This window comes from Rhincodon typus, chromosome 12 (assembly GCF_021869965.1).
Source record: "Rhincodon typus isolate 14 chromosome 12, sRhiTyp1.1, whole genome shotgun sequence".
Classification (NCBI taxonomy): Eukaryota; Metazoa; Chordata; class Chondrichthyes; order Orectolobiformes; family Rhincodontidae; genus Rhincodon; species Rhincodon typus.
The window spans coordinates 62,544,804-62,571,132 of NC_063343.1; the positions used below are offsets into that span (position 1 = coordinate 62,544,804).

Below are 26,329 nucleotides of genomic sequence, written 5' to 3' on the forward strand. Positions count from 1 at the left end.
GGGGAGTGTGTCAGTATTTACAAGGAGTCCCTGGGGAATGTGTCAGCATTTACAGGGGGACCCCGGGGGAAGTGCGTCAGTATTTACAGGGGGTCCCTGGGGAGTGCGTGTGTATTTATAGGGGGGAATGTGTCAGTATTTGCAAACGGGGCCCCTGGTTTTTAAGAAAATCCCTATTTGAAAACTCTGTCAATTATGGATGACAGTTGCGTCCCACCTTGGCATTTTGATAGGGAGACAGGCAGACTATTGGTTCGTCAATGAATGAACAGCCATGTTACCCAATGAGAAAATTTCCCAGAGCAGGATGCCATAGGACCAGACGTCACTCTGGACTGTGTAAACACAATCGAAGATACTCTCTGGAGCCATCCACTTCACTGGGAGCCGTGCCTGAAAGCCAAAGGACAGGTGATGACAAACACCGAAAGAGCAAACAGGAGGCAAATTTGGTTTATGACAATCAGACCGTGACACGGGGGATCAAAGAACATGAGAATAAGAATTAAGCACTGGGGTACCACACTCAGGCCATGCTCCACCATTCGTTACTATCATGTCTGATCCTCTGCTTCAATTCTACTTGTCTGTCTGTGCAGTCTCGACCTTGAAAACCAGAGATATCAGAAACTCAGGCAGGGTAAGTGACCTCCAGAGGATAGATTAAAGTCTTTAAGACATCAGTCTGTGTTAAGAGAGAATACTGCCTCGAATAATGGGTTATATTTCCCCTTTCAGCTGTTATTCTTTTTTCCTGATGTATCATAGAATCCCTACAGTGTGAAAGCAGGCCTTTCGGCCCAACAAGTCCACACTGATCCTTGGAGCATCCCACCCAGACCCATCCCTCTACACATCCCTGAACACTGCGGACAATTTAGCATTTAATTCTGGTCTCCCTGCTATAGGAAGGATGCTGTGAAACTTGAAAGGGTTCAGAAAAGATTTACAAGGATGTTGCCAGGGTTGGAGGATTTGAACTGCGGGGAGATGCTGAGTAGACTGGGGCTATTTTCCCTGGAGCGTCAGAGGCTGAGAGGTAACCTCATAGAGTTTTATAATATCATGAGGGGCATGGATAAGGAAAATAGAGAAGGTCTTTTTTCCGAGGGTGGGGGAGTCCAAAACTCAAGGGCATAGGTTTAAGGTGAGAGGGGAAAGATTTAAAAAGGATCTAAAGGGCAATTTTTTTCATGCAGAGGGTGGTGCGTGTATGGAATGAGCTGCCTGAGGAAGTGGTGGAGGCTGGTACAATTACGACATTTAAAAGGCATCTGAATGGGTATATGAATAGGAATACTGCTATTTGGAATACTGCGTACAGTTCTGGTCGCCACATTACCAAAAGGATGTGGATGCTTTGGAAAGGGTGCAGAGGAGGTTCACCAGGATGTTGCCTGGTATGGAGGGCGCTAGCTATGAAGAGAGGTTGAGTAGATTAGGATTATTTACATTAGAAAGACGGAGGTTGAGGGGGGACCTGATCGAGGTCGACAAAATCATGAGAGGTGTAGACAGGGTGGATAGCAAGAAGCTTTTTCCCAGAGTGGGGGACTCAATTACTAGGGGTCATGATTTCAAGGTGAGAGGGGAAAAGTTTAAGGGAGATATGCATGGAAAGTTCTTTACGCAGAGGGTGGTGGGTGCCTGGAATGCGTTGCCAGCGGAGGTGGTAGAGGCGGGCACGATGGCGTTATTTAAGAAGTATCTAGACAGATACATGAATGGGCAGGGAGCAGAGGGATACAGATCCTTGGAAAATAGGTGACAGGTTTAGATATAGGATCTGGATCGGCGCAGGCTTGGAGGGCCAAAGGGCCTGTTCCTGTGCTATAATTTTCTTTGCTCTTTGAAGGTTTTAAAGGGATATGGGCCAAATGCTAGCAAATGAAATTAGATTTATTTAGAATATTTGGTCAGCATGGACGAGTTGGACCGAAGGGTCTGTTTCCTTCCTAAGAACCCTTCTGAGGAAGGGTCACTGGACCCGAAGCATTAATTCTGATTTCTCTTCACAGATGCTGCCAGACCTGCTGAGCTTTTCCAAATGTCTGTGGCTGTCTACCACACAAGGAGACACACGAACCCACAGATCTCTGTTACCATCAGACCCTTTGTCTCTATTATACTCACGTTGCCTTTGACTACATAGTTGGAATCATTCATGATGTCTCTTGCTAACCCAAAGTCGCAAATCTTGGCAATCCGTCCCTCGGTCAGTAAAACATTTCTTGCGGCCAGATCACGGTGAATGCACTGCAATAAAAAAAACCCAGAAACCATTCACTCTCTCCCCAATATGAGCCCCAATAACCCAAGACCATTGTTTCAGACCGAGCTTTACAAGTAAGTCAATCCTCCAGTGAGAGAGTCAGACACTTCCCATTACTAACTGAAAGGATTTTTACCATCAGGAAGAGACTGTTAGATTCTCAGGGTTACTCCCCATCTCAGGCTGAAAAACCCAAAACTAGCCCTCAACTCCATTTCTCAACGTCACCATATCCCTCAATCCCCCTTACCCACCTTCTTGCTATACCCACTTAGTCAAAGGAGATAGGAAATCAGGGTATCAAGTAAGATTATGGAATATGAACCATGGAGCATCCTTCCCTAATATGTAGCCTGAGGGTCCTGACTCCAACTGTAGTGTCTCCACTAGGGTGTGACCACTGGCTTATCCCAGACCAGGGAATTGAGCCTGAGCCTTAGGAAGTGTTTGTGGCTCAATATCACACTGGATCCACTCAAAGGACAAGATTTTCCCTTTGCTGAAGCAGCAGGGAGGGGGCAGGAAGAGCAAGTAATCAAATGGGTTGAAACCAGGGAGATATCCTGCTCTTGCCCACCAACTAAGTTCTGGAAAGGAGGAATCATGGGTGACATTCCTGACCCTACTGATTAGGGCCGTGAAATGATTAATTCATGACCCCAATCCCTAGGTGTTGAGAATAGGGACAATCTTCCTGACTGGTGAACAGAGTGGCCGGCTTCACAGGTTGGGAGAGGTGGGCAGGCAGAGAGCCTTGATTTGCCCCAATCTGGGGCTGATCAAGACATGGATTGGGGGTAAGGCAGTGGTCACTGAAAGCCAGTGCCTGTCCTTACCTGTGAATCTCCTGGCCACCCCTTCTCCCCAAAACAGCATCCTGTGATTCTGCACCCCCTCCCCAAAAGGTCAATCACCTTCCCACTGATCTTGGGCTTCAGTTGATGATGGGGTCACTGAAGAGGCACTGCTTCTTCACTGCCCCTCTGAAAATTTGAGAGATTGGGGGCTAGTGGTCTCACTCCTAAAGACTCCCTTACCACACTTAAATGAAGAAAGAGAAAGTCCCAGCCGTTGAGTTCAATCTGTACTACTCACATTTCTAGAGGACAGGAAATCCATCCCAGTAGCAACTTGGTAGGAGAAGCTCAGAAGGTCCTCAATGTTCAATGGCAATGAGTCTTCATCTTCTGTTTGAAGAACATGGTCTAGTTAGAGGGGCCGTCAGTGAGAAGGATAGATTTTTCTTCATAATCTTTTGGTTGAAGACCAATAAGTGATAAGGCAACATACTATCCACATCTCAATCCTATAAAGAAATTTTTACAAATTTCCTTTCACAATGAAATTCAAAGTATTGGGGCAAACAGTGCCAGAAGGTATGGACTCTGAATAAACAATTGGTCTCAAAGAGACAAATCTCCAGTTGAACAGTGGAATAGGGCTAGGCTGACAGATAAATGTTGATAAAAAGAGTATAAATGTTGATGACTGTATGATTCTCAGCATGGCTGACTGTTAACTCCCTCTGAAGAAGTCCAGAAAGTGATTCTATTGGATTAAACCCATTAACAATAGTACCGACTGACTGTCATTTCAGGGAAATTAGGATCGAGCAGTAAATGTCATCTTGTGCCAGAGACACTCTGGCCCCAAGCTGAATGTTTATGTTAAAAAGATTGACAATGACAGTTTCATACTCACCTTCAATAGTTGAGGAATCCGTTTGAGAAATCATTGGGCTCATACTGGACAACCTGGACCTCATGGGCAGATAACCCACTGAGCAGTCGCTGTGGGAAAGACAAGGCAACACCGTTAAAACAGTTTAGCTCAGGATAATGTCCCAGTTGAAATTGGAAGAAGAAAGATAGTATCAAGCTTGGTTTTCATATCCTTACAGGAGCATAGGAGGGTAGAGGGATGATTAAAGGAAGGAATAAGTGAGGTGAATTGAGTCTTTGTTTGGACACATAAGATAGGGGAAGGAGAAAGAACGAAGGTTGCCAAATTTGGTTCAGTATATTCCTGGAGGTTTTGTCACAATGTGACATGTCTCATCTACTCCACACCCTTCCTCCCAGACTTTCCCACCATTGGTTGCTGGATCTATCGATCTTGGTGTTGTCCCACCTACCCAAAAATCCATCAGCGTCTTGACTCTAAGAGCCCAGGCCTTTCCCATTGGTTTAACAACTCATGAACAAAACTGTTTAAATTAAATGGATAAGGCATTACTTCCCTTTAATGCCTTGTTAATTTATCTTTTCTTTTCTTGCACCGTGACTGGGATAGCAATATCCAATTCTCCAAATCCCCAGGTTAATTTTGAAGTATTGGCAACCTTAGAAAGAATGTGTTGCATTTTGGATTGGAGCTTAAAAGAGAAAGGAGTTTCCGGGTAGAACTGCATTTGATGTCACTAACGACAGAGGATGGTTATGATATGAAAGGGTGAAGAGAGGGAGAGCCTGCCCACCATTTATGTTACTCCTGTAGATCCACTAGGAGTATAAGGAAGGGGTTGGAAAGGTCAAGGCAGTCTGCTTTGGGCTGGTTTTTGGAGATATACGAATCAATGGGGCAAGGTAGAAGGATGTGGATATCTGAGATTAGTTTCCGAGACAGGCCAACAGCGCGACTTTGAAAATGTCAAAAGCCTATACCTTAGGGGCTTTTTGTTGTGCATCAAGTTCTTATAGTTATTCAGTGCATCGTTACAGGCCCGGTACTGGGCCTTGTTCTTCAGGAAGTTCAATAAATCACCATAGCAACAGTATTCCGTGATGACAAGAACTGGGCCTACAATTAAGAGGAAAATCCCATTAGAGAAGAGTGAGGACCGCAGTAGAGTTGCCTGTAGTGATTCCATCACTCACCTTGTTTTCCAGTTTGTATCGTGCCAAATCCTGCCAAACTGTGACCCTTGTGCTCACTGACCCAAACTGACTTCCAGGTCACAGTGCACCAATTCAAATAGTCTTGGTTAATTCCCTCCATATTTCCAAGTCTTCCTCTAACCCATGAACATTTCAAGATCCAAGCCTGACATTGTGGCCGTCTGATTTTCATCTCTTCACCTCTTGGTCTTCTGCTGCTAATCCTTTAGGCATCAGATTCTTTTCTCAATCTGTCTCTTCCTTTAGTCTGTCCATAAAACCTACCTCCTCAACCAAGCTAATGTAAACAAAAAGTACTGCCAGTGCTGGAATTCTGAAGTTAAACCTCATCTTCTGAAACTTTCCAGCTTTACGAAAAACTGTGATCCAGATAGGAATCTTCAGAAAGATTACGTGGACCCATTTAATATGTCCTTTCAAACAAAGGACACCTTGGTGAGGAAAAGACACTAAGACAATATCAACAATGTTATTCCCACAGACAGCTTGAATGGAGTCATTTGGCCTGTAAAATCTTCAGGAAGAGGCTTACGGATAGAACAAAACAGATTTTGACCTGCCTGAAGAATATTGCTCATTCGTCCCCTCTCTTCCTCTTCTCGACAATAGGTTGACAAGTCGCAACTAACATTCACATCACACAAATGCCAGACAAAAACCATCTCCAATAAGAGACAATCTAATCACCACCCTTTGACATTCAATGATGTTACCATCACTGAATTTCCCACTATCAGCATAATCGGGGTTATCATTGACCAGAAGCTCAACTGGACTCACTGCATAAACACGGTAGCTACAAGAGCAAGACAGAGGCTAGGAATACTGCAACAAGTAGCTCAGCTCCTGACTCCCTAAAGCCTGTCCACCACCTACAAGGCACAAGTCAGGAGTGTGATGGAATACTCCCCACTTGCTTGGATGGGTGCAGCTCCAACAACACCTGAGAAGCTTGACACTATCCAGGACAAAGCAGCCCACTCGATTGGCACTACATCCACACCCTCCACCAGCAGTGTGTACTGTCTACAAGGTGCACTGTAGGAATTTACCAAAGATCTTTAGACAGCATCTTCCAAACCCATGATCAATTCTAGAAGAACAAGGGCATCAGACACATGGGAACATCACTGCCTACAAGTTCCCTTCCAAGCCACTTACCACCCTGACTTGGAAGTATATCACTGTTCCATTACTGTCGCTGGATCAAAATTGTGGAATTCCCTCCCTAAGGGCATTGTGGGTCAACCTATACCATGTGGACTGCAGTGGTTCAAGAAGGCAGCTCACCATCACCTTCTCAAGGGCAATTACAGATGGGCGATAAATGCTGACCCAGCCAGCGATGCCCACATCCTATGCGTGAGTTAAAGTAAGACAACTGATCTGAGCTGAAGACCCACTGAAAGTCATCTTATTCACTCATGGAGGATTCCTGGAGAGATTTTGTTGGAGGGGAATTTGGCTAGCCATGACAATTCCTGTAAAACACCCCAGTGCCAGCAGCATGTGTGTGCTCAATAACTTGGAATGGGAATACTACTGGGGGTAATCCACGAGTTCATGAGTTTAACTCTGACTTGGCCAAAGTAATTTAAAGATTTTTGCAGTTTTTTGCAGTTTTTTAATGCTTTTTTTCTTCGTCCTCAGACTTTTATGCTGCTGTTAGTCTTTTTTGAAAGGATGGATTATTTATATATATATATATATATATATATATATATGATTGCTAATCCAAAACATTCATCAATAATCTTTTGCATCTTTGTTTGGTTAAGTTTGTTTTTGGTAATAAATCAGTTTATGTTGTTAGCAAAAGAACCTGGACTGACTAGTTCTTAATAGCGAACCTGATGTGGAATGAGACCTATATAATTGGTTTTATCCACAACCTGGTTAAAGTTAAAATTCATTGCAACCAGTCCAGGAAGAGGGTTAGAAAAGGAAACAGTTACTGCCCCCCTCTCCCCAGACTGTAGTTGTAACACAACATTTGTTCATAATTCTCTTTGAATGAGCTTTTGGTCACCTGCAATAGTAGCTTATTAGTTTTATTAATGACTAATTAATGCTCCTTGGTGTTAAATTCTGTTTGATATCACTCCTGTGAAGCACCTTGGGACTTTTTAAACTAGGCTCTAAAGTGTTGCATGAAAACAAGTTGTTGTCGCCATGCATGAATCTCAATGGTAGGAACATGAATGGCCATCTCTCACCTCCGAGTGTACAGGCTCCCAGAAGATTAACAACATGCGTGTGCTGTCCGAGGTGGCTCAGGATCTTCAGCTCTGACATCAAGGCCTCTTTCTCAGTGGAATGGGCACTGGCTGAAAGTCAAGATGAGGAAGAAAGTCAGGAAAATGCCATAGCATCTTGTGCCCACATCACATAGCTGATTATGAGAAAGACACGAGGGAGGGGGTGAAATTGGCAGCTCAGACCCTTTGGTAAACGGTTTGGAATTGGTGCTCCCGTGGTGAATGCTAGGCCTTAAATGTATGCCCCATTGAAATCCCACACCACCCAACTCTAACTCCCTCTTTCAGACAGATCTAGATAAGTAACAGGGAAAGGAGCAGATAACCAGATCCTAGGGTCTCATAGTCAAAACAGTTGAAGGTGGCAACATTAGACAAAGTGGTTCCAAAATCTGCCTGAAGTTCAGCTTGAAGTTGCCTAACTGCAAACACTGCCTGAGTGTATCCAACAAGTTTAACAGATTTCTACAGCATTAGGATATTGCAGGATCTAGCCAGACTTGGCAGTGACTGTAAATGGGGTTTAAGTTCGTTCATTCTCCCCCTCACTACAGAGAAGAGTCACGACCCGCACCATTGCTACTGGACAGAAGGTAATGATTCTCCCAGTGATGGAAGTTATTGACGGTTTGACAAGGGTCAGTTAAATCTCTTACGTTTCAGCATTTTTACGGCCACCTTAGTGGCTGAGTCCTCTGTGCCCAATCCATAGGCAGTGGCCTCGACAACCTTCCCGAATGCTCCAGCTCCCAGGATCTTACCTACGAAGAGAAGGTTTCACGCTGTTAGTTATAGGCCTGTCAGTGGAACAGGGTGATACCAACAGGGCTCAGGGTAAAACTCAGAGGGCTCAGTATTATACCCAGTGTCACATATTTCAGCTGTTTGAGCTCCGGCATTCACTCCCTAACCCTCTCTATTTCTCTTCACCCTGGGAATGCTCCTTAACATCTACCTCTTCGACCAAACTTTTGATCCTCTGTTTTAGCATCTCTTCCATGGCTCGGTGTCAAATGCTGTCACTCATGGTCACTTTGCGATATTTTACTGCGCTAAATGCAAGTTGTTTGTGTTGTCATGAGGGAATGTTACCTGGGCTGGTAGAAATTGGAGATGCCAATGGGCACTTCGCATGGAGCAGGCAAACTTACAACACTGGCCTCCTGCACCCATCTCACCAACCGCGACTTTAAATGACAGATACAACAGCACTGTCCCTGAGCCAATGAGGTCTTGTTTAAAGGCAATGGCAAAATCTGAACTCATTCGTGTAGCCAAAATTGGACTTGGTGTCACCAACCGCAACGTTAACACCAGATCCCAGTAGTTTCTCTCCAGCCCCACACTACAGAAGGATGGACACTGACTGTCTGTATTGGCCGCACAATGGCTCAGTGGTTAGCACTGTTGCCTCACATCACCAGAGTGTTGGGTTCAACTCCACCCTCAGGTGACTGTGTGGAGTTTGCACATTCTCCCCGTGTCTGCGTGAGTTTCCTCCCACAGTCCAAAGATGTGCAGGTTGGGTGGATTGGCCATGCTAAATTGCCCGTAGTGTTCAGGGATGTCCAGGCTAGGTGGAGTAGCCATGGGAAATGCAGGGTTACAGGGATAGAGAAGGGAGATGGGTCTGGGTGGGATGCTCTTTGGAAAGACTTGTATTGGTGTGGACTTGACAGGTTGAATAGCCTGTTTCCACACTGTAGGGATTCTATGATGATTCTAGCCCAATGACACTACCACCACAAGCCTCCCTTGCCTCAAACCTTGGAGTTGGAGAAGAGGAAAGCAGAATAAAAACATTTGATTGTCAATGAAAAGCACTTTGAGGAGATACTGTCCATACCAAAGCAGAGTTTCTCCCTGGGGAACTCCCATTTCTCATTGTACGGGAGCTGGGTGGGATCAATGAAGGTATAATCATTCCCGTTCACCGCCTCAATGATCTTCCAACGGACCTCATAAGTTGGTTTCTAGAAACACAAGAGGTTTGATGATAAAGAATGAGTTGGAGTGTTTCCCGATTGGAAATCAAAGAGTAAGGAGATATGGTACTGACCTGTTTGTACTTGTAGAGCAGCAGAAGAAGGAAGATGAGCAGTAGGATTGCTACTGCTACTGCACCCGAGAGTAAAGGAGTGAACAGAGCATTTGTGACAGGGTGATCTGTGGAAGTATAGGACAAAAAGCTGTTTCAAACAGGCATCCAGGATCCTCCAGCAAGAATTAGCAGCATAAAGTACAGTGGGCAGACCTCAGCTGGAGTACAATTCTGGGCACCACATTTTAGGAAATATTTCAAAGCTCTGTAGGCGATGCAGAAGAGATTTACTAAAATGTACCAGTATAACATAGATTGCAGAGGGAAATGGGTAGAGAAAAGCTTTGATCATCTTAATCACCTTAATTGTGAGGCCATGATCCTTTTAAATTTCATGGAATCATTTAATCAGCATCTCTCTGGTGAATCTGCACACCCCTCCCTACCCAGCGCCAATATCTTCCTTCTGCGTTGTGTGCAGGCACCAGATTGGAACACAAGGAGCCAGGTCTTCCATGAAGTGCCAATCACTATCCAGGTTATTGCCCTGTACCTACTTTCCAATACTTCAATGCTTCCTGTTTCTGGATGGGTCAGAAGTACAGAGTCACTGCTTCTCACTGACCTTGCAGAAGCAGAAGGAAAATAAGAGGGAATGAGACAGAGAGGGAGAAGACCACTTCCCTTTTCTTTATGGCACTAACTGCCATAAGGTTAGTTTAAGTGCCCCATGTCAATGTTCGTGAAGAAGGCAAATGGTCTGTTGGCCTTCATAGACAGGGGATTCAAGTACAGGGGCAGGGATATCTTGCCTCAATTGTACAGGGCCATTTGTGAGACCACACCCTGGAGTATTGTGTGCAGTTTTGGTCTCCTTATCTGACAAAGGATGTTCTGGTGATGGAGGGAATGCAACAAAGGTTTACCAGACCGATTCCTGGGATGGCAGGGCTGACTTATGAAGAGAGACTGGATCAGTTAGGATTATATTGCTCGAGTTTAGAAGAATAAGGTGGGGGTGTCATGGATGCTTATAAAATTCTAGTAGAACTGTTTAGCGTAAATGCAGGAAGAATGTTCCTTATGACCGGGGAGTCCAGAACTAAGGGTTACAGCCTAAGGACGCAGGGGAGGTCATTTAGGACTGCCTTCACTTAGAAAATGGTGTGCCTGTGGAATTCTCTGCCACAGAAAGTGGTCAGGGCTAAAACATTGAATATTTTGAAGAAGGAGTTAGATATAGTTCTTAGGGCCAAAGGGATCAAAGGGTATGGGGCAAAAAGTAGGAACAGGGATGATCGGCCATGATCATATCGAATGGGATAGCAGGCTTGAAGGGCCGAAGGGCCTACTCCAGCTCCTGTTTTCTATGTTTCTAGTGAATGAGGGAGTGGATGATGGAGTGAAGGGGCAATGTAGTGGGGTATTGTAGCGGCTGAGATAGGTCGTAAAGTATGTAAGCTGGGTGAGGTAGGTACCATAGGAAGGTGAATGAGTGGGCAGGTTTGTCAGAGGGGGTGCAGTTCTCGGACCATGCCACAAGGGATAGGCATGTTTAGAACTAAACAAGTTGGTTTGGGGTTGAGGTATATAGTCAGATGTTGGGGGAGCGGGCGAAGTCAGGACTGGTCATGGTTAACAAGATGGTAAGGGAAACGTAGTCAAGTTAAGTCAAATCAAATTGGATGGATAGGAGGGTGGTCTGAGGGTCAAGTAAGGGTGTAGAGAGGGGCATCTGCAGGGGCTGGAGTGACGCTCAGCATAAATGACTGTAAGGGTTGGGAGGGGTTCAGTAGCAAGGTTGTCCAGGAGTTAAACTAGGATTTTCCTGTCAACATCTCCTGGGTACTAACTGGGTAAGTGTGTTGGATTTGTCTGAAGTTCTGACTCTGAGTACTGAAGACTATTGTGGCAGGTCCTGGGAATTAACCATCGGAAGAATAAAATCTCTTGCCAATCCCACAGAGATCCATATGTTGGGTTTCTGCAGGGTCCTGCTGTTCATCTTAGCTCACACATCCAACCTAGTGACTGGAACATCTGGGTAATTATTCTAGATGGGATCATAGAGAGCTCTGGATACTGTCACATAAACCCTCTTCATTCCAGTGTTCGGTGGTTAGCACTGCTGACTCACAATGCCAAGGACATGGGTTTGATTCCAGCCTCGGGTGACTGTCTGTGTGGAGTTTGCACATTCTCCCCGTGTCTGCGTGGGTTTCCTCCGGGTACTCCGGTTTCCTCCCACAGTCCAAAGATGTGCAGGCTAGGTGGATTGGCCATGCTAAATTGCCCAAAGTGTCCAGGGATGCGCAGATTTGCAGGAAAATGCAGGGTTAATGGAATAGGGTAGGAGGTGTGCCTTGGTTGGATGCTCTTTGGAGGGTCAGTGTGGACTCAATGGTCCAAATGGCCTGCTTCCACACTGTATGAATTCTATGATTTAGTGCACTGGAGATAAAGGACAACATTCCATTACATCTTCAATTAATTTTTATTTCTTTTTAAAATGATTTCTGCAATTGGAGCACTATGTAAATTTTCTCATCCGTAGTTCCGATCTTCTCTCCATTTAGAAAGTAACCCATTGATTGTAGGCCCAAAGTACTTGACACTTCCTCACGGAGAGGACCACTCACCAGGGATTGAGATGGAAAAGGAACCTCCTCCAGCTTTATTGAATGCGTAACATTCTAACAGGGAACCAGGCTTCACCTCGTGGGCTGATAGCACACTCTCCACCTTTGTCTGTCCGTACAGAGTCTCAGAAACAACGAATGTCTTTGTCTGGGGGATCGGGTTGTGGGGGTGAATGGTTCCATTTTCCGTGCACCTATGTTGAAAGAATAGCTTTAAGGTTTATGTGGGTTGGCTTACCTACTTACCTGCAAAGAAACTTTGTAGTGTGGTGGTTACCTCTGAGTTAGAAACACTGGTTTGAAATCTCATCCAAAAGACCATATGAAATAGGAACAGGAGTAGGCCATTCGGCCCCTCAAGCTTGCTCAGTCATTCAATACAATTATGGCTGATTCAACGTCCCTCACATCCACTTTCCTGCCCTTTCCCCATAACCCTTGATTCCCTGACTGATCAAGAATCTTTCTGTCCCAGGATTTGATGGCAATGGAAGGTGCATTTGTACCATGGGAAAGCCAGTTGAGTGTTGAGCTGCAAATCCCTTAAAAACATGTCTAATGGCAGGTGGTAAAAGTGGGAGAGATTTCTGGTCATCTACAGAAATTGGAACTGATTGGATATCTGGTGTCCATCTGTTGAGACTGTTGCCTGTAGCTCAGGGTTTGGTCTGTCTTGTAGCTCAAATCCTGCCTCTGTAGTGGAAATCATGGCGAATGCGTTCAGAACTGGCCTTGGGCAGAGAACCGAAGAAGAGGATTCTCTAACTGTATGCGTCTTACTGAATTAAAGGCACCTTCATTCAAAAAGCCAGTCTCTCCAAAGAGCATTTTATCCAAGTCCTGTTTCGAACAGGTTTTCTGAAATGCAACAGAGGTACGGATGGGGCTAGCCTGGTTTGGGAATATTTTAACATTCTAATACTGGGGCCTTTAAAACATAGGGCAGCACTTTCTGTGTCTTGCTGTCATCTGTGCACTAACTGCTTACTGCTCCCAGAATCTCCAGTCTAACCTGGCTCTGTGTGGTGGACACTGGTACCAGTGAATGGTTGGAGCAGGAAACCCACTGGCAAGGCAGTGGAATGCAGCATCCTTCTCAATGGTCACCGTTGGCTTTTCTGGGCAGAGACAGAAAAGAAAAGAAAATGTTCATTCATGCTAAACAAAAAACAATCACAGAGGCTTAAACAAAAAAAAACAAAATCACGCACAAATGTAGTGCAAAGCTGAACCGATGAGAACTTGTACCTGAGAGATCACTCCTTCATATAGCACCCTTCATATTGGAGCAACAGTGGGAACGTAACTGGACTAGTAATCCAGAAGACCCAACCTAATGGCCTGGAGTCACAGGTTGAAATCCCACCGTAGGGTCTTGTCACATTTCAATTCAAATAATAAATCTGGAATTGAAGGCTGGTCTCAGTACCATGAGAACTATCAGCAAATTGTTGTTAAAAATCCATGTGCTTCACTAATGTCCTTCAGGGAAGGAAATCTGCCATCCTTACCTGGTCCGGCCTACATGTGACCCACAACAATTTTTTAAAAATTCACTCACAGCAGGAGGGTGTCACTTGCTAGGCAAACATTTATTGCCCATCCCTAATTGCCCAGGGGGCAGTTAAGAGTCAACCACCAGCTACGTTGTTGACAGGGCCCCCAACTGGGTCTGACCCATCTCCCACACTTCTGCCCTCACCACCTCTCTTCCCTCCTGCAACAGTGATAGGGTTCCCCTTGTCCTTACCACCAATCCCACCAGCATCCACATCCAGAAGGTCATCAGATGCCATTTCCACCACCTCCAGTGAGATGCCGCCACCAGACACATATTCCCCTCCCCTCCCTTGTCCGCCTCTACCATTCCCTCCGGGATACCCTGGTTCACTCATCCTTCACTCCAACTCCACACCCCGTCACCGCGCCCCACATCGCCCCCCCCTCCCACCAACCTCCGGGGCCCTACGGCACCTTCCCCTGCAACCACCATAGATGTAACACCTGCCCATTTACCTCCTCCCTCCCCAGTATCCAAGGGTCCAAACATACCTTCCAGGTGAAACAACACTTTACCTGCACTTCACACAATCTAGTCTACTGCATTCGCTGCTCACAGTGTGGTCTCCTCTACATTGGGGAAATGAAGCTTAGACTGGGTGACCGCTTTGTAGAACATCTACGTTCTGCTCACAAAAAAGACCCTGAGCTTCCAGTTGCCTGCCACTTTAACGCACCACCCTGTTCCCTGGCCAGCATCTCTGACTCTGGCTTGCTGCAGTGTTACAGCAAAGCTCAGCGTAAGCTGAAAGAACAACACCTCATTTTCTGCTTGGGGACCCTGCAGCATTCAGAACTCAATAACAAGTTCAATAATTTTAGGGGCTAAACTCTCCCATGACCCAGCCCCCTATCCCACACACCAGACCTTGTTACCACATAGCCTGCCATTACACACTACCTATTGAGATCTCAAGGTGTAGAGCTGGATGTACACAGCAGGCCAAGCAGCATCAGAGGAACAGGAAGGCTGATGTTTCGGGCCTAGAACCTTCAAAAAGGGTCTGAAGAAGGGTCCAGGCCCGAAACGTCAGCCTTCTTCTCCTCTGATGCTGCTTGGCCTGCTGTGTTCATCCAGCTCTACATCTTGTTATCTCAGATTCTCCAGCATGTGCAGTTCCTACTATCTCTGAAACACACTACCTGTCGTTTGTCACTAACAGTCCCCATCAACAACTATTCACCCTCCCAGCCAGATCGTTATCAACTCCTTTTGTCTATCCATCTGCTCTTCTCTCTCTTCAGACTCTATCCTTTATCCTATTGTTTACTCCTACCCCATCCCCCTCCCTGTTTTCTGCATATAAACTGACATTTTCCCAGCTACCATCAGTTCTGAGTAAGGGTCACCTGACCCGAAACGTTAACCAGACGTTAACACAGATACTGCCAGACCTGCTGAGCTTTTCCAGCAACTTCTGTTTTTGTAAGAGTCAACCACATTGCTGCCGGTCTGGAGGCCAGGCCAGGTAAGGATGGCAGTTTCCTTCTCTAAAGGGCATTAGTGAACCAGATGGGTTTTCCCAACAATTGACAATGGATTCTTGGTCATCATTAGACACTTAATTCCAGAATTTTTTAAATTTAATTCAACTTCCACCATCTGCTGTGGCAGGATGTGAACCCAGGTCCCCGGGTCATTACCTGGGTCTCTAGATTAGCAGTCCAATGATAATACCAGTAGGCCATCACCTCCCCCACTGTGGATGACTCTTAACTGCCCTCTGAAAGGATCAAGCAAGCCATTCAGTTCAAAGGCAATTAGAGATGGAATTAAAGACTCCAAGTAAGTTGTGAGCTGAGATTTCAGGATTGTGAGCTCGATGGCTCCAGTGGGTCAAATGGTCTCTTTAGGTGTTGAAAGATTCCACAATCCCATTGCTCTGATCTCTCGCAGGAACAGCTGGGGAACAGCTGGATACTGGGGAGGGAGGAGGTAACTGGGCAGGTGTTACACCTCTGGTGGTTGCAAGGGTAGGTACAGCGGGGCCCCGGGGGGCGGGGGGGTGGGTGGCGTTGCAAGTAAACAAAGAGTGAACCAGGGTATCCCAGAGGGAATGGTAGATGCAGACAAGGGAGGGGAGGGGAATATGTGTCTGGTGGTGGCATCTCACTGGAGGTGGTGGAAATGGTGTCTGATGACCAATCTCTCCACTGCCAACCCCACCCCTAGCCCCACCACCCTTCGACCCCCAGGACTGTCGTGGAATCTCTAACAATTGAAGACTAATCTTCAACTCCTGACTCCAAAGTGAATGACTGAGGGTCAATGACCTGCAGGAGATCATTAAAGCTGGCAATGAGGAAGAGAGCAAGACTAAGAAAAAGGTACTTGCAGAAATTGGGCTGGCTGTATTTAAGAAGAAGTTACACAAATACACGTATTACAAGAAATTTATGACAATGTCCCAAGAGGTCAGCCACATGGATGGATTTAAGGGGAAGCTAGATATATTCTAAGGAAGAAATTAATGAAACAAACTGCAGGTGGGATTCAAAGGTGAAGAGTGGATGGCATAAACGTTGGCATGGACTAGTTACAGTCGGTTCTGATATAACGCAATAGTTGCATTCTCACATGACCTCGGGCTATAGAAAATCGTGCAATAAGTGATGGAGACAGAATCGGGCTATAGCCAAGACAGGTAGGGAAAGTTCACAATTTACAAGTAGCGTTCTCCTTCAATCACGTTATGGTCAATTCACATTGAAGAAACACACATTATATCAGAACTGACTGTAACTGGAATTATCTTGCCATTATCTCTCCGCCTATATATTCTCGTGTCTGTGCGCTTCCCTCCACTTCACCTGATGGAGGAGCAGCGCTCTGAAAGCTTGTGATTTTAAATAAACTTGTGAGAATATAACGTGGTGTCGTGAGATTTCTGACTATCGACTGGTTGATCTGTGCAGTTATATTGTTGAAACTGAGGCAGGATGGGGATTGAGAGAAAAGAAAACTTCAGTTTGAGAAATTCCCCAGACTAATGTAGGAGAAGATGTTTGGAGCTGGGACCTGGGCCGACCTGGTTATTGGGAAAGATTCTGGGAGAACGTGCGGAGTGATCAAAGGATTGAAAGTGGAGAGGCTCGAAGGAATTGAAGATGATTGAGGGTGAAGGGAGAGGCTGAGAAAAAGTGTATGTGGCAATGGGACACTGGTGTCTGAATCCCACTCCATTCCCCGCTGAAAGGGAATGGCTTGGTTGTGCTCCAACAGTCCCTCAGTCACTTTAGTGAGATGGTGCTTACGATTTATCAATAAATGGAAGGTCAGGGATGAGTTTGCTTCTCCATTAGATGCAAAGAACGTGTATGTGCCACTCTCGCTTTCCTTCAGCCGCACCAAAAGGAGGGAACTCTCATAGCTGCAAAATAAGAAAGGGTCACAAAGTCACAGCACTGAATCTTGCCTCTCTTCCACTCCTTTTCCCTCTCCTCCTCCTCCCCTCCACTTTTGGGCTCTTGCTATTCTGAACTGCATGACAACACAACATCTTTCCTTGTTCACATTTCAGGCATTGGATAGTGATCAGGGGCAGGGACCCTGTCTGACTGTGTTCTTCTCCAACGTAGGAGTGGTCAGACTAATTTTTTTTTCTTTATCCATTCACAGGCTGAGGACATCACTGGCTAGGCAGCATTTATTGACCATCCCCAGAGGGCAGTTAACAGTCAACCACATTGCTATGTGTCTGGAGTCATACGTAGGGCAGACCAGGTAAGGAAGGCAGTTTCCTTTCCTAAAGGACATTAGTGAACCAGATGGGTTTTCCCAACAATCAAAAATGGATTCACAGTCATCATTAGACTCTTAATTCCAGATATTTATTGAATTCAAATTCCACCATCTGCCATGGCGGGATTTGAACCAATGTCCCCAGAATGTTATCTGGGTCTCTGGATTAACATCCAGCAATAATACCACGAGGCCACCGCCTCCCGAATGGCAACATACCATTCAAACTGGAATCAGATAACTCCATGTGGGCCAAGGAAAGTGCAATGACGTACAGCACCATGCCAGTACATTTACTCCCTTACACAACATGGACACTATTTAATCTCTGAACATTGACTATCCTTCTCAATCTAATGACCATCATCATGATCGGCGGTCCCTTGCAGATGAGGATGACTCTCTTCCACTCTCAGGGTGAGTCCGTAGGCGGCTGTACAGTTAGATGCGGCTTCCGCAGACCCTGTTACTCTTGGGGCATGGGAAAAATGGCACAAAAGGAGGCCATTTGACCCATAATGTCTGTGCTGGCCTCTGAAAGAGTTATACAAATAGTCCTCTGCCCCCTGCTCTTTCCTTTTGCCTGACAAAATTTCCTTTTCAACTACTTACCTCCAATTGGCTTCTTGCAAGCTCCTATTGAAACAGCTTCCACCATCCTTTCAGCTGGTACTCACTAGGGTCATAATAACTTGCTGCATTGGATCTGTTACCAATTATTTTGACTGTGGGCCTAATAGCCATGAATTTATCATTGAGTATCTGGCCAGGGCATCTCTGGTGTTTCAATTGTCAATCACACCTTGTGATTCCCTTCCTAGCAGTATTGCTGGAGCACCTTCATCACATGCTTGTGAATGGCCATCACAGAGCAGCAGGTGTATTCCAGCAATATTTCAATCGTTAGTGTTAGCTAGACCAGGCATGGCAATGTAGACTGCAGGGATTCATGATCAGCGTGCATTCTTCATAGAATCATAGAATCCCTGCAGTGTGGAAGCAGGCCATTCGGCCCATTGAGTTCACATGAGCCTCCGAAGAGCATCCCACCCAGATCCTGTAACTCTGCATTTCCCATGGTTAATTCACCTAGCCTACCCATCCCAGGATACTATGGGACAATTTCAGCTTGGCCAATCCACCTGCACATCTTTGGACTGCGGGAGGAAATTGGAACAGTCAGTGCAAACCCACGCAGACATGGGGAGAACGTCCAAACTCCACACAGACAGTTGTCTGAGCCTGAAATTGAACCTGGGTCCCTGGGGGTTGCGGGGATAGGGTGGGTGCTGGGTCTGGGTGGGATGCTCTTTGGAGGGTCGGTGCTGACTTGATGGGCCAAATGGCCTCTTCCCTCACTGCAGGGATTCTATGATTCTGTGTGTTGGTCATTTAGGTGCCTGAGATGCACTCACAATTACAAAATAATGACTGTCACCGCTGGTGACGATCAATCGATCAGCATGCTTAGAGTACATAAAAAGATCGACTGTCTAACTCTGACAAGGGTTAAGAACTGGGTGCCATGTGTCCATGTATTGTTTTCTGATATTTCCTTAATACCTAACCTCATTGTGGTGTTATGAGGAAAGATTCTGTCGATGTGAGCCTGAGGCAGCAATTGCTACTGTGAAGCTCCCACCAAATGTTAGCAGCTGTGAGGCTCCTTTAAATCCTCACTGTGTGTGCCCTAGCTGACCAACATAGAAACACAGAAAATAGGATCGGGAGGAGGCCATTCAACCACCTGAGCCTGCTCCACCATTCAATATGATCATGGCTGATCATCTAACTCTGTGCCCTGTTCCCACTTTCTCACCATACACTACGTTCCCTTTAGCCCTAAGAACTATATCTAACTTCTGCTTGAAAACATTCAATGTTTTTTGGCCTCAACTGCTTTCTGAGGCAGAGAATTCCACAGGCTCCCCAGTCTCTGGGTGAAGAAATGTCTCCCAATCTCAGTCCTAAAATGGCTTTCCCCATATCCTTAGATTGTGAGCCCTGGTTCTGTGTTCCTTGGTCATTGGGAACATCATTCTTACATTTACCCTGTTAGAATTTTATAGGTTTCTGTGAGATGATTTCAACTCAGAGGCCTGATTGGCACTCCAAAGAAGTTCATGAAAACACACATGTTTTAAAATCCTAGTTAACAAGGTATAGAGCTGGATGAACACAGCAGGCCAAGCAGCATCAGAGGAGCAGGAAGGCTGACGATTCAGGTCGAGACCCTTCTTCAGAAATGGGGGAGGGGAAGGGGATTCTGAAATAAATAGGGAGAGAGGGGGAGGCGGATAGAAGATGGATAAAGGAGAAGATAGGTGGAGAGGAGACAGACCGGTCAAAGAGGCGGGGTTGGAGCCAGTAAAGATGAGTGTAGGTGGGGAGGTAGGGAGGGGATAGGTCAGTCCAGGGAGGACGGACAGGTCAAGGGGGTGGGATGAGGTTAGTGGGTAGGAGATGGGGTTGGGGCTTGAGGTGGGAGGAATGGTTAGGGTGGCGGGGACGAGCTGGGCTGGTTTTGGGATGACCTATCTTCTCCTCTATCCATCTTCTATCCACCTCCCCCTCTCTCCGTATTTATTTCAGAATCCCCTTCCCCTCCCCCATTTCTGAAGAAGGGTCTAGGCCCGAAACGTCAGCCTTCCTGCTCCTCTGATGCTGCTTGGCCTGCTGTGTTCATCCAGCTCTACACTTTGTCATCTCAGATTCTTCAGCATCAGCAGTTCCTAATATCTCTGTTTTAAAATTCTTGCAGATTAACATTTTTGCCTCCCTCCCTGGTCTCACAGCTCCCCTTTCCTGCCCCTGGTCTCAGTGTGAGTCACAGAAATTTACAAGCTTTGCAATGGGGTCAACTTACCTGTTGTGCTTTTCAAGGAATGTTGACTTGTGATCAGCACTATTGTTCATGGTCTCATAGATCCACTGATGCTGCTTTAGTTCAGGGTAAGATTTAATTCCCACCCAGAGCTGGAGGCTGTCCCCAGCATCTGCTTCCAGATTAGTCTCCTGATCAGTAAAGATTTGCACATACCCTTTCTCTGTCGATGCACAAGAAGGATTTAAGTTATTACCCGCAATCGACAGCCCCGCATGCGTTCCTAAACAATATCTAAACTGTGCATAAATTGTCATAAGCACGTAATTTCCAGGGTTCTGTTGCCTTTTCCCCTCAATGTGTTGATAACCTAGTGAACAAGAGTTCAAATCTCATGGGCATTTAAACTTTCATAAAAACCCAGATATGAAAATTTGGCCTCAGTTAGAGATGTTACAGCGAGGCACTTAGAAAATCATATTGCAAAGAAGCAGAGTCAACATAGTTTTATGAAAGGGGAATCGTGTTTAATTGAGATCTTTGAGAAAGTAACAAGCATTGTGACTAAAGGAAAACCTGTAGATGTACTGTACTTAGATTTCCATAAGGTACAACATCAAAGAGGGTGACAAAAACCAGGAGTTCATTGTATTAGAGGCAACAAATGCATATAGATAGAGGATCAGTTTGTTGACAAGAAACAACGAGTAGGTTTAATTCAGTCATTTTGAGTTTTGCAAAATGCAATAAGTGGAGTGCCACAAGGATCAGTGCTGGGGGCTGAATTATTTACAATTTATCACAATGACTTGAATGATGGGACTGAATGTATGGTTGCTGAATTTGTTAATGACGCAAAGTTAGGTGTGGAAGTAAGTTGTGAAGAGAACCTAAGGGGTCTATAAAAGGACATGGATAGGTTAAGTGTGGGGGGAAAAGGTTTGGCAGATGGAGTATACTGCAGTGAAACATTAACATGTCCAATTTGGCAGGTAGAATAGAAAGGCAGCATATTAAATGGAGAGAGACTGCAGTACTCTGTGCTACAGAGGGATCTGTGTATCCTTGTACATGAATCACAAATGCTTGGTTGCTAGGACAGCAAATGATTAGGAGGACAAATGGAATGTTGTTTATGAAGGGAATGGAATATAGAAGTATGGAAGTTTCGTTGCATTTGTACAAGGCAGTGATGAAACCACACCTAGAGTACTGAGTGGAATTTTAGATGTTCTTAATTTACAAAGGACATGACTGCATTAGGAACAGTTCAGAGAATGTTTACGTGACTGATTCCTGACATGGAGTAATTACCAATGAGGAGGGGTTGGACAGGTTAGACTGGTACCTGATAAGGTTTGTTGTTTTACCATACATTAGATTTTTTTTACCATAGTTTGTTTATTTACTATACTATGCTTTACTATATTTTCTGTATGTTAGCTAACACATATCACAAAACTTGGTTTCTTGTTGAACTAGATATCTTGAAGTTTATTTACAAAAATGACTACTTACAAGGCTATGATATCACAGACATACACACATAAAATCCTTACAGTGTGGAATCAGGCCTTTCCGCCCACCAAGTCCACACCAATTCTCCTAACAGCTTCCCATCCAGACATACCCCCCTACCTATCCCTGAAACCCTGCATTTCCCATGGTTAATGCACCTAGCCTACACATCCCTGGACACTATGGGCAATTTAGCATGGCCAATCCACCTAGTCAACACATCTTTGGACTCTGGGAGAAAACTGGAGCACCCGGAGGAAACCCACGCAGACACAGGGAGAATGTGCAAATTCCACACAGACAGTCGCCTGAGGCAGGAATGGAACCCAGGTCCCTGGTGCTGTCTGCCCCAGCATAGCATGGTTTGGATTCTAAGTCTGATGACATTATTATACATTACACAAACAGAACTCACTGACTACATTGACCCATTATACCAAGTGAGTGAATGAATGTGAAGCAGATACCTTTATGTCAGAACATCACATGTTGTAACACCTTAAAAGGTATAGGCCTGTCTAGTTTGGAATTGATGCCATAATGTAACAGTATCTATTGGCATTTTGGAAGAATGACAGGCAATTTATTGAAACATATAAAGTCCTGTAGATGTCTTAACAGTCCCATAGTGAAAGGATTTTCCCTTTGTGGGAGAGACTAGAACTGGCAGACACAATTTAAAGTTAAGGGATCTCCCATTTAAGATGGAGATAAGAAGGCATTTTTTTCTCTCTGAGTGTCATGAGTGTGTGGTACTCATCCACAGGGAGTGGGTGAGTTGAGGTCATTGAGTGCTTTTAAGGCACCCTAAAACTAACCTTAACCTCAGTCCTAACCTCAAAACCTATCCTCAGCCCTAACCCCAATGCTCACCCTTAACCTTAACACCAACCTTAACTGCAAAGCAAATCCCAATCTTAACCTCAAACCAAACCTTAATCTCAACGTCAACTTTTACTTCAGCCCTAACCCCAATACTTTTAACTTCAACTCCAATCTCAAACCTTAACGCCAATTTGAATCCCAAATCTTAACCTCAACCCTAACCCCAACTTTAACCTCAAACCAAACTCTAACCTTAACCTCAACCTTAACCTCAACCTTGCCTTTAACCCTAATCTCAAACTTAATCTCAACCCTAACCGCAACCTTAATCTCAACTTTGACTTCAACCCTAACCCCAAACTTCATCCCAAATATAGCTGTAATCAACATTCCAATACTTTAGTTTCAAACTGACCCTTGCAGATGATTCAAGAATCTAATCCTAGATTTGCACTAACCCTGAACCAAATGCTTAAATGTAAATCATAAAATCTCAATTTAGAAATCTGAGACTAGAGTGTTTTTTGCAAAGCTTGAAAGCCTGAAACAACTCGCTCAAGCCCTTATCCTAAAACTATCCACTTCCCTGAGCTATAAATACACCCCAAATCCCAACTCCTAACAATAAAACCCATCCCCCATACCTCAAAACATACATGGAGCCCCGTCTAGTGCAAACAAGACCATAACCTGAACTGGGATTACCATAATTGGAAGAAGAAAGAAAGCAAGCAGGAACAAATAGCATGGGATGTATATCAGTGGCTAGACCACAGTAAGAAACTCCAACTCTGGGCAAAAGATGCTCTCCTGCCTGAAGCATCAGCTACGTCTCTAAACCTAACTCTTCAATGTCACTGGTACAAGTCTGTTGTGATAATGGTTTCATATTGCAGATTGGGAGAGGGTGCAGAAGAGTTCTGAAGTTGTATTTTCAATGGGTAACAAGCATATTCATAGTCATAGAATCTTCCTGAACAGAAGGAAGCCATTTGGTCCATTGTGATTTTGCTGGCTCTTTGAAAGAGCTATTCAATTAGTTCCACACACCTGCAGATGCTGGAAAATCTGAGATAACAAGGTGTAGAGCTGGATGAACACAGCTTGCCTTCCTGCTCCTATGATGCTGCTTGGCCTGCTGTGTTCATCCAGCTCTACACCTTGTTATCTCAATTCCACACACCTATTCATTTCCCAAGGCTCTTCAAATGTTTCTGTTACAAAAATTTATCTAATGTTTTTGCTAAATGTACAATTGAATCTGCTTCTCATCCTTTTGGATATTTCACATCAGATCCTATTATCTTGCTGCAAGAAAATGTCTTGTTTCATCGATCCCTTTGGTTTTTTTGCTAGTTATCACTTTGCTCTGTATACTGTAGTTACTGACGCTCCCACCACTGAAAGCAGTTTCTCTCCACAAATAAACCTTCCTAGTTTTGAAATCTTCTGTCAACTCTTCACTTAACCACCTGCTCTAAGGAGAATGATCCCTGCCCTGCTTCAATGCTAACATTTCAAAAAAAAGTGGAGAGAAGATATGGAACCTTTTCCCATTTTGAAAGGTGACAGAGGGGTGGGTCAGGATGTAAATCACTCCAGACTATGTGCTACTTCCCTCACCTCACTGGCTACACCTCACATCCCACCCTCTGGAGTTGCCATGAAGACATTGCCTTACCAAGAACCCGCAGCATTGTCACAGCAGATCGCGTCTCCTTCGTTCCTTTCACAATGCAGGTGAAATTTCCCGAATCACTTACATTCACAGCGTCAATGTGCAGTCTTGCTCTTATAGTGAACAGATTGCCAAAGTTTCGGTGAATGGAGACAATGGCAGGCTGGCGAGAGTAAAAAATAAAACTCATTGCAAATGGTCTTTAAAACTTCCATTGAATTCCTTCAGCAGTACAGCGAAATACCATTCAGCCCACCAGAGCAGCTTCTAACGTAGACCATGTACTCCCAAGAGAGATAGTAAGAACTGCTAATGCTGGAGTCAGAGATAACACAGTGTGGAGCTGGAGGAACACAGCAGGCCAGGCAACATCAGAGGAGAAGGAAGAAGGGCCCCAACCTGAAACATCAGCTTTCCTGCTCCTCTGATGCTGCCTGGCCTGTTGTTCTCCTCCAGCCCCACTCTGTGTTATCCATGTACTCCCAAACCTTTTTTTTTGGGAACTACTCTCCCATTTGATCGCCTTCTCAGACTGCATATGTTTTATTCTCTTATGAAATATTTAGCTAGCCACTTCATGTTCTGAAGTAAACAGCGCAGGAGTAGCCAAAGAGAGTTTTAAGGTCTGTCCTGTCCTGAAGCAGATTAGAGACAGGCATGGATGGGATCTTGAAACAATTTGAAGACAAGATTTCATTCCTGTTTTAAGGGAAATGTGGTGCCATAATAGTCATGGCACTGCCTACCAATGTAGAGGCCCAGGTTATTATCCTGAGGATGTAGCTTCAGATCCCATCACAGCAGCCTGGAGAAGTTAAATCCTACTGATAAATCTGGAATTTTAAGGGTTCTTATGACACAATGGCAGTGCCTGTATCTCTGAACCAGGAGCCCCAGGGTCAAGTCCCACCTGCTCCAGAGGTGTGTAATAACGTCTCTGAACAGGTTGGTTAGAAAATATCTCAACCTGGAATTGAAATGATGGTGAACATGAAGCTATCATCAATTGACATCTGGTTCATTAAAATGTAGAATTATTCACTAACCAAGCATTAGTTAAGTCTGCCAACATTACCCAGGCTGATCCACAGTAATGTGCCATCTGAAGTGGCCTACCCAGCCACTCAGTTCAAGGGTGATTCGGGATGGCCAAGAAATGACCATGGTGGCTCAGTGGTTAGCACTGCTGCCTCACAGCACCAGGGACTTGGGTTTGAATCCACCTTCGGGTGACTGTCTGTGTGGAGTTTGCACATTCTCCCTGCGTCTGTGTGTGTTTCCTCCGGGTGCTCCGCTTTCTTCCCACAGTCCAAAGATGTGCAGGTTAGGGTGGATTGGCCACGCTAAATTACCTGTAGCGTTCAGGGATGCGTAGATTAGATGGGTTATAGGGGGATGGTTCTGGGTGGGATGCTCTGAGGGTCGGTGTGGACTTGTTAGGCCAAAGGCCTATTTCCAAACTGAAGGGATTCTATGAACCTATGAAATGTTAGCCCTGCCAGAGACACTGAAAGAATGCAGAAGAGGCATTCTAATTGCTGGGATATGGGACAAATCTGTGCCAAATGGGGCCTTCAGAAATGGTCAGTGCAGGGGGACGGCTTGGATCGGGATCCTGAGGTTGACGTTGTATACCAATCCCAACCTGTATTGTGCAGGAGGAGAAACCAGAGATTGACAAGACAGATAGGCTGGAAAGGGATAGGATGTTGGAATGAAAGTTTTTGGCCTTGTCATTGTCACTTTAATACAGAAACCAAAGCATGATTAATCAATCTGGCAATTGGATTGAATAGGAAGAGAAACATTGGAGTAGAAATAGGCCACTCAGCCCTTTGAGCCTGCCCCGCCATTCTGTATGATCATAGATGATTCATCCAACTTGAAGTAAGGCAATAGAAACAGAAATTGCTGGAGAAACTCAGCAGATCTGGCAGCATCTGTGGGAAGAAAGCAGAGTTAAACTCCTCCCCACCACCCTTTGGCTTCAGCAATAATATCGCCTTTCCTGAGCTACTAACAGATCTGATGAAGAGTCACCGGACTCAAAGCGTGAACTCTGCTTTCTTCCCACA

The 26,329-nt window shown here is 45.1% G+C and overlaps 1 protein-coding gene across 1 annotated transcript in view; it reads right to left on the minus strand.

Annotated features, from left to right (window-relative positions):
- The window catches only part of LOC109925160 (mast/stem cell growth factor receptor Kit-like), a 74,449-nt gene that overhangs the window by 42,688 nt on the left and 5,432 nt on the right, over positions 1 to 26,329 (minus strand). The window contains exons 4-17 of the mRNA XM_048603481.1: positions 24,258 to 24,417; positions 20,276 to 20,456; positions 16,923 to 17,038; positions 13,120 to 13,225; positions 12,108 to 12,301; positions 9,487 to 9,593; positions 9,274 to 9,400; positions 8,084 to 8,188; positions 7,386 to 7,496; positions 4,936 to 5,071; positions 3,974 to 4,062; positions 3,368 to 3,459; positions 2,134 to 2,256; positions 282 to 393 (exon numbers count right to left, since the gene is read on the minus strand). Of these exons, the coding sequence (XP_048459438.1) occupies positions 282 to 393; positions 2,134 to 2,256; positions 3,368 to 3,459; positions 3,974 to 4,062; positions 4,936 to 5,071; positions 7,386 to 7,496; positions 8,084 to 8,188; positions 9,274 to 9,400; positions 9,487 to 9,593; positions 12,108 to 12,301; positions 13,120 to 13,225; positions 16,923 to 17,038; positions 20,276 to 20,456; positions 24,258 to 24,417 (1,759 nt within the window). The remainder of the gene's footprint in view (positions 1 to 281; positions 394 to 2,133; positions 2,257 to 3,367; positions 3,460 to 3,973; positions 4,063 to 4,935; positions 5,072 to 7,385; positions 7,497 to 8,083; positions 8,189 to 9,273; positions 9,401 to 9,486; positions 9,594 to 12,107; positions 12,302 to 13,119; positions 13,226 to 16,922; positions 17,039 to 20,275; positions 20,457 to 24,257; positions 24,418 to 26,329) is intronic.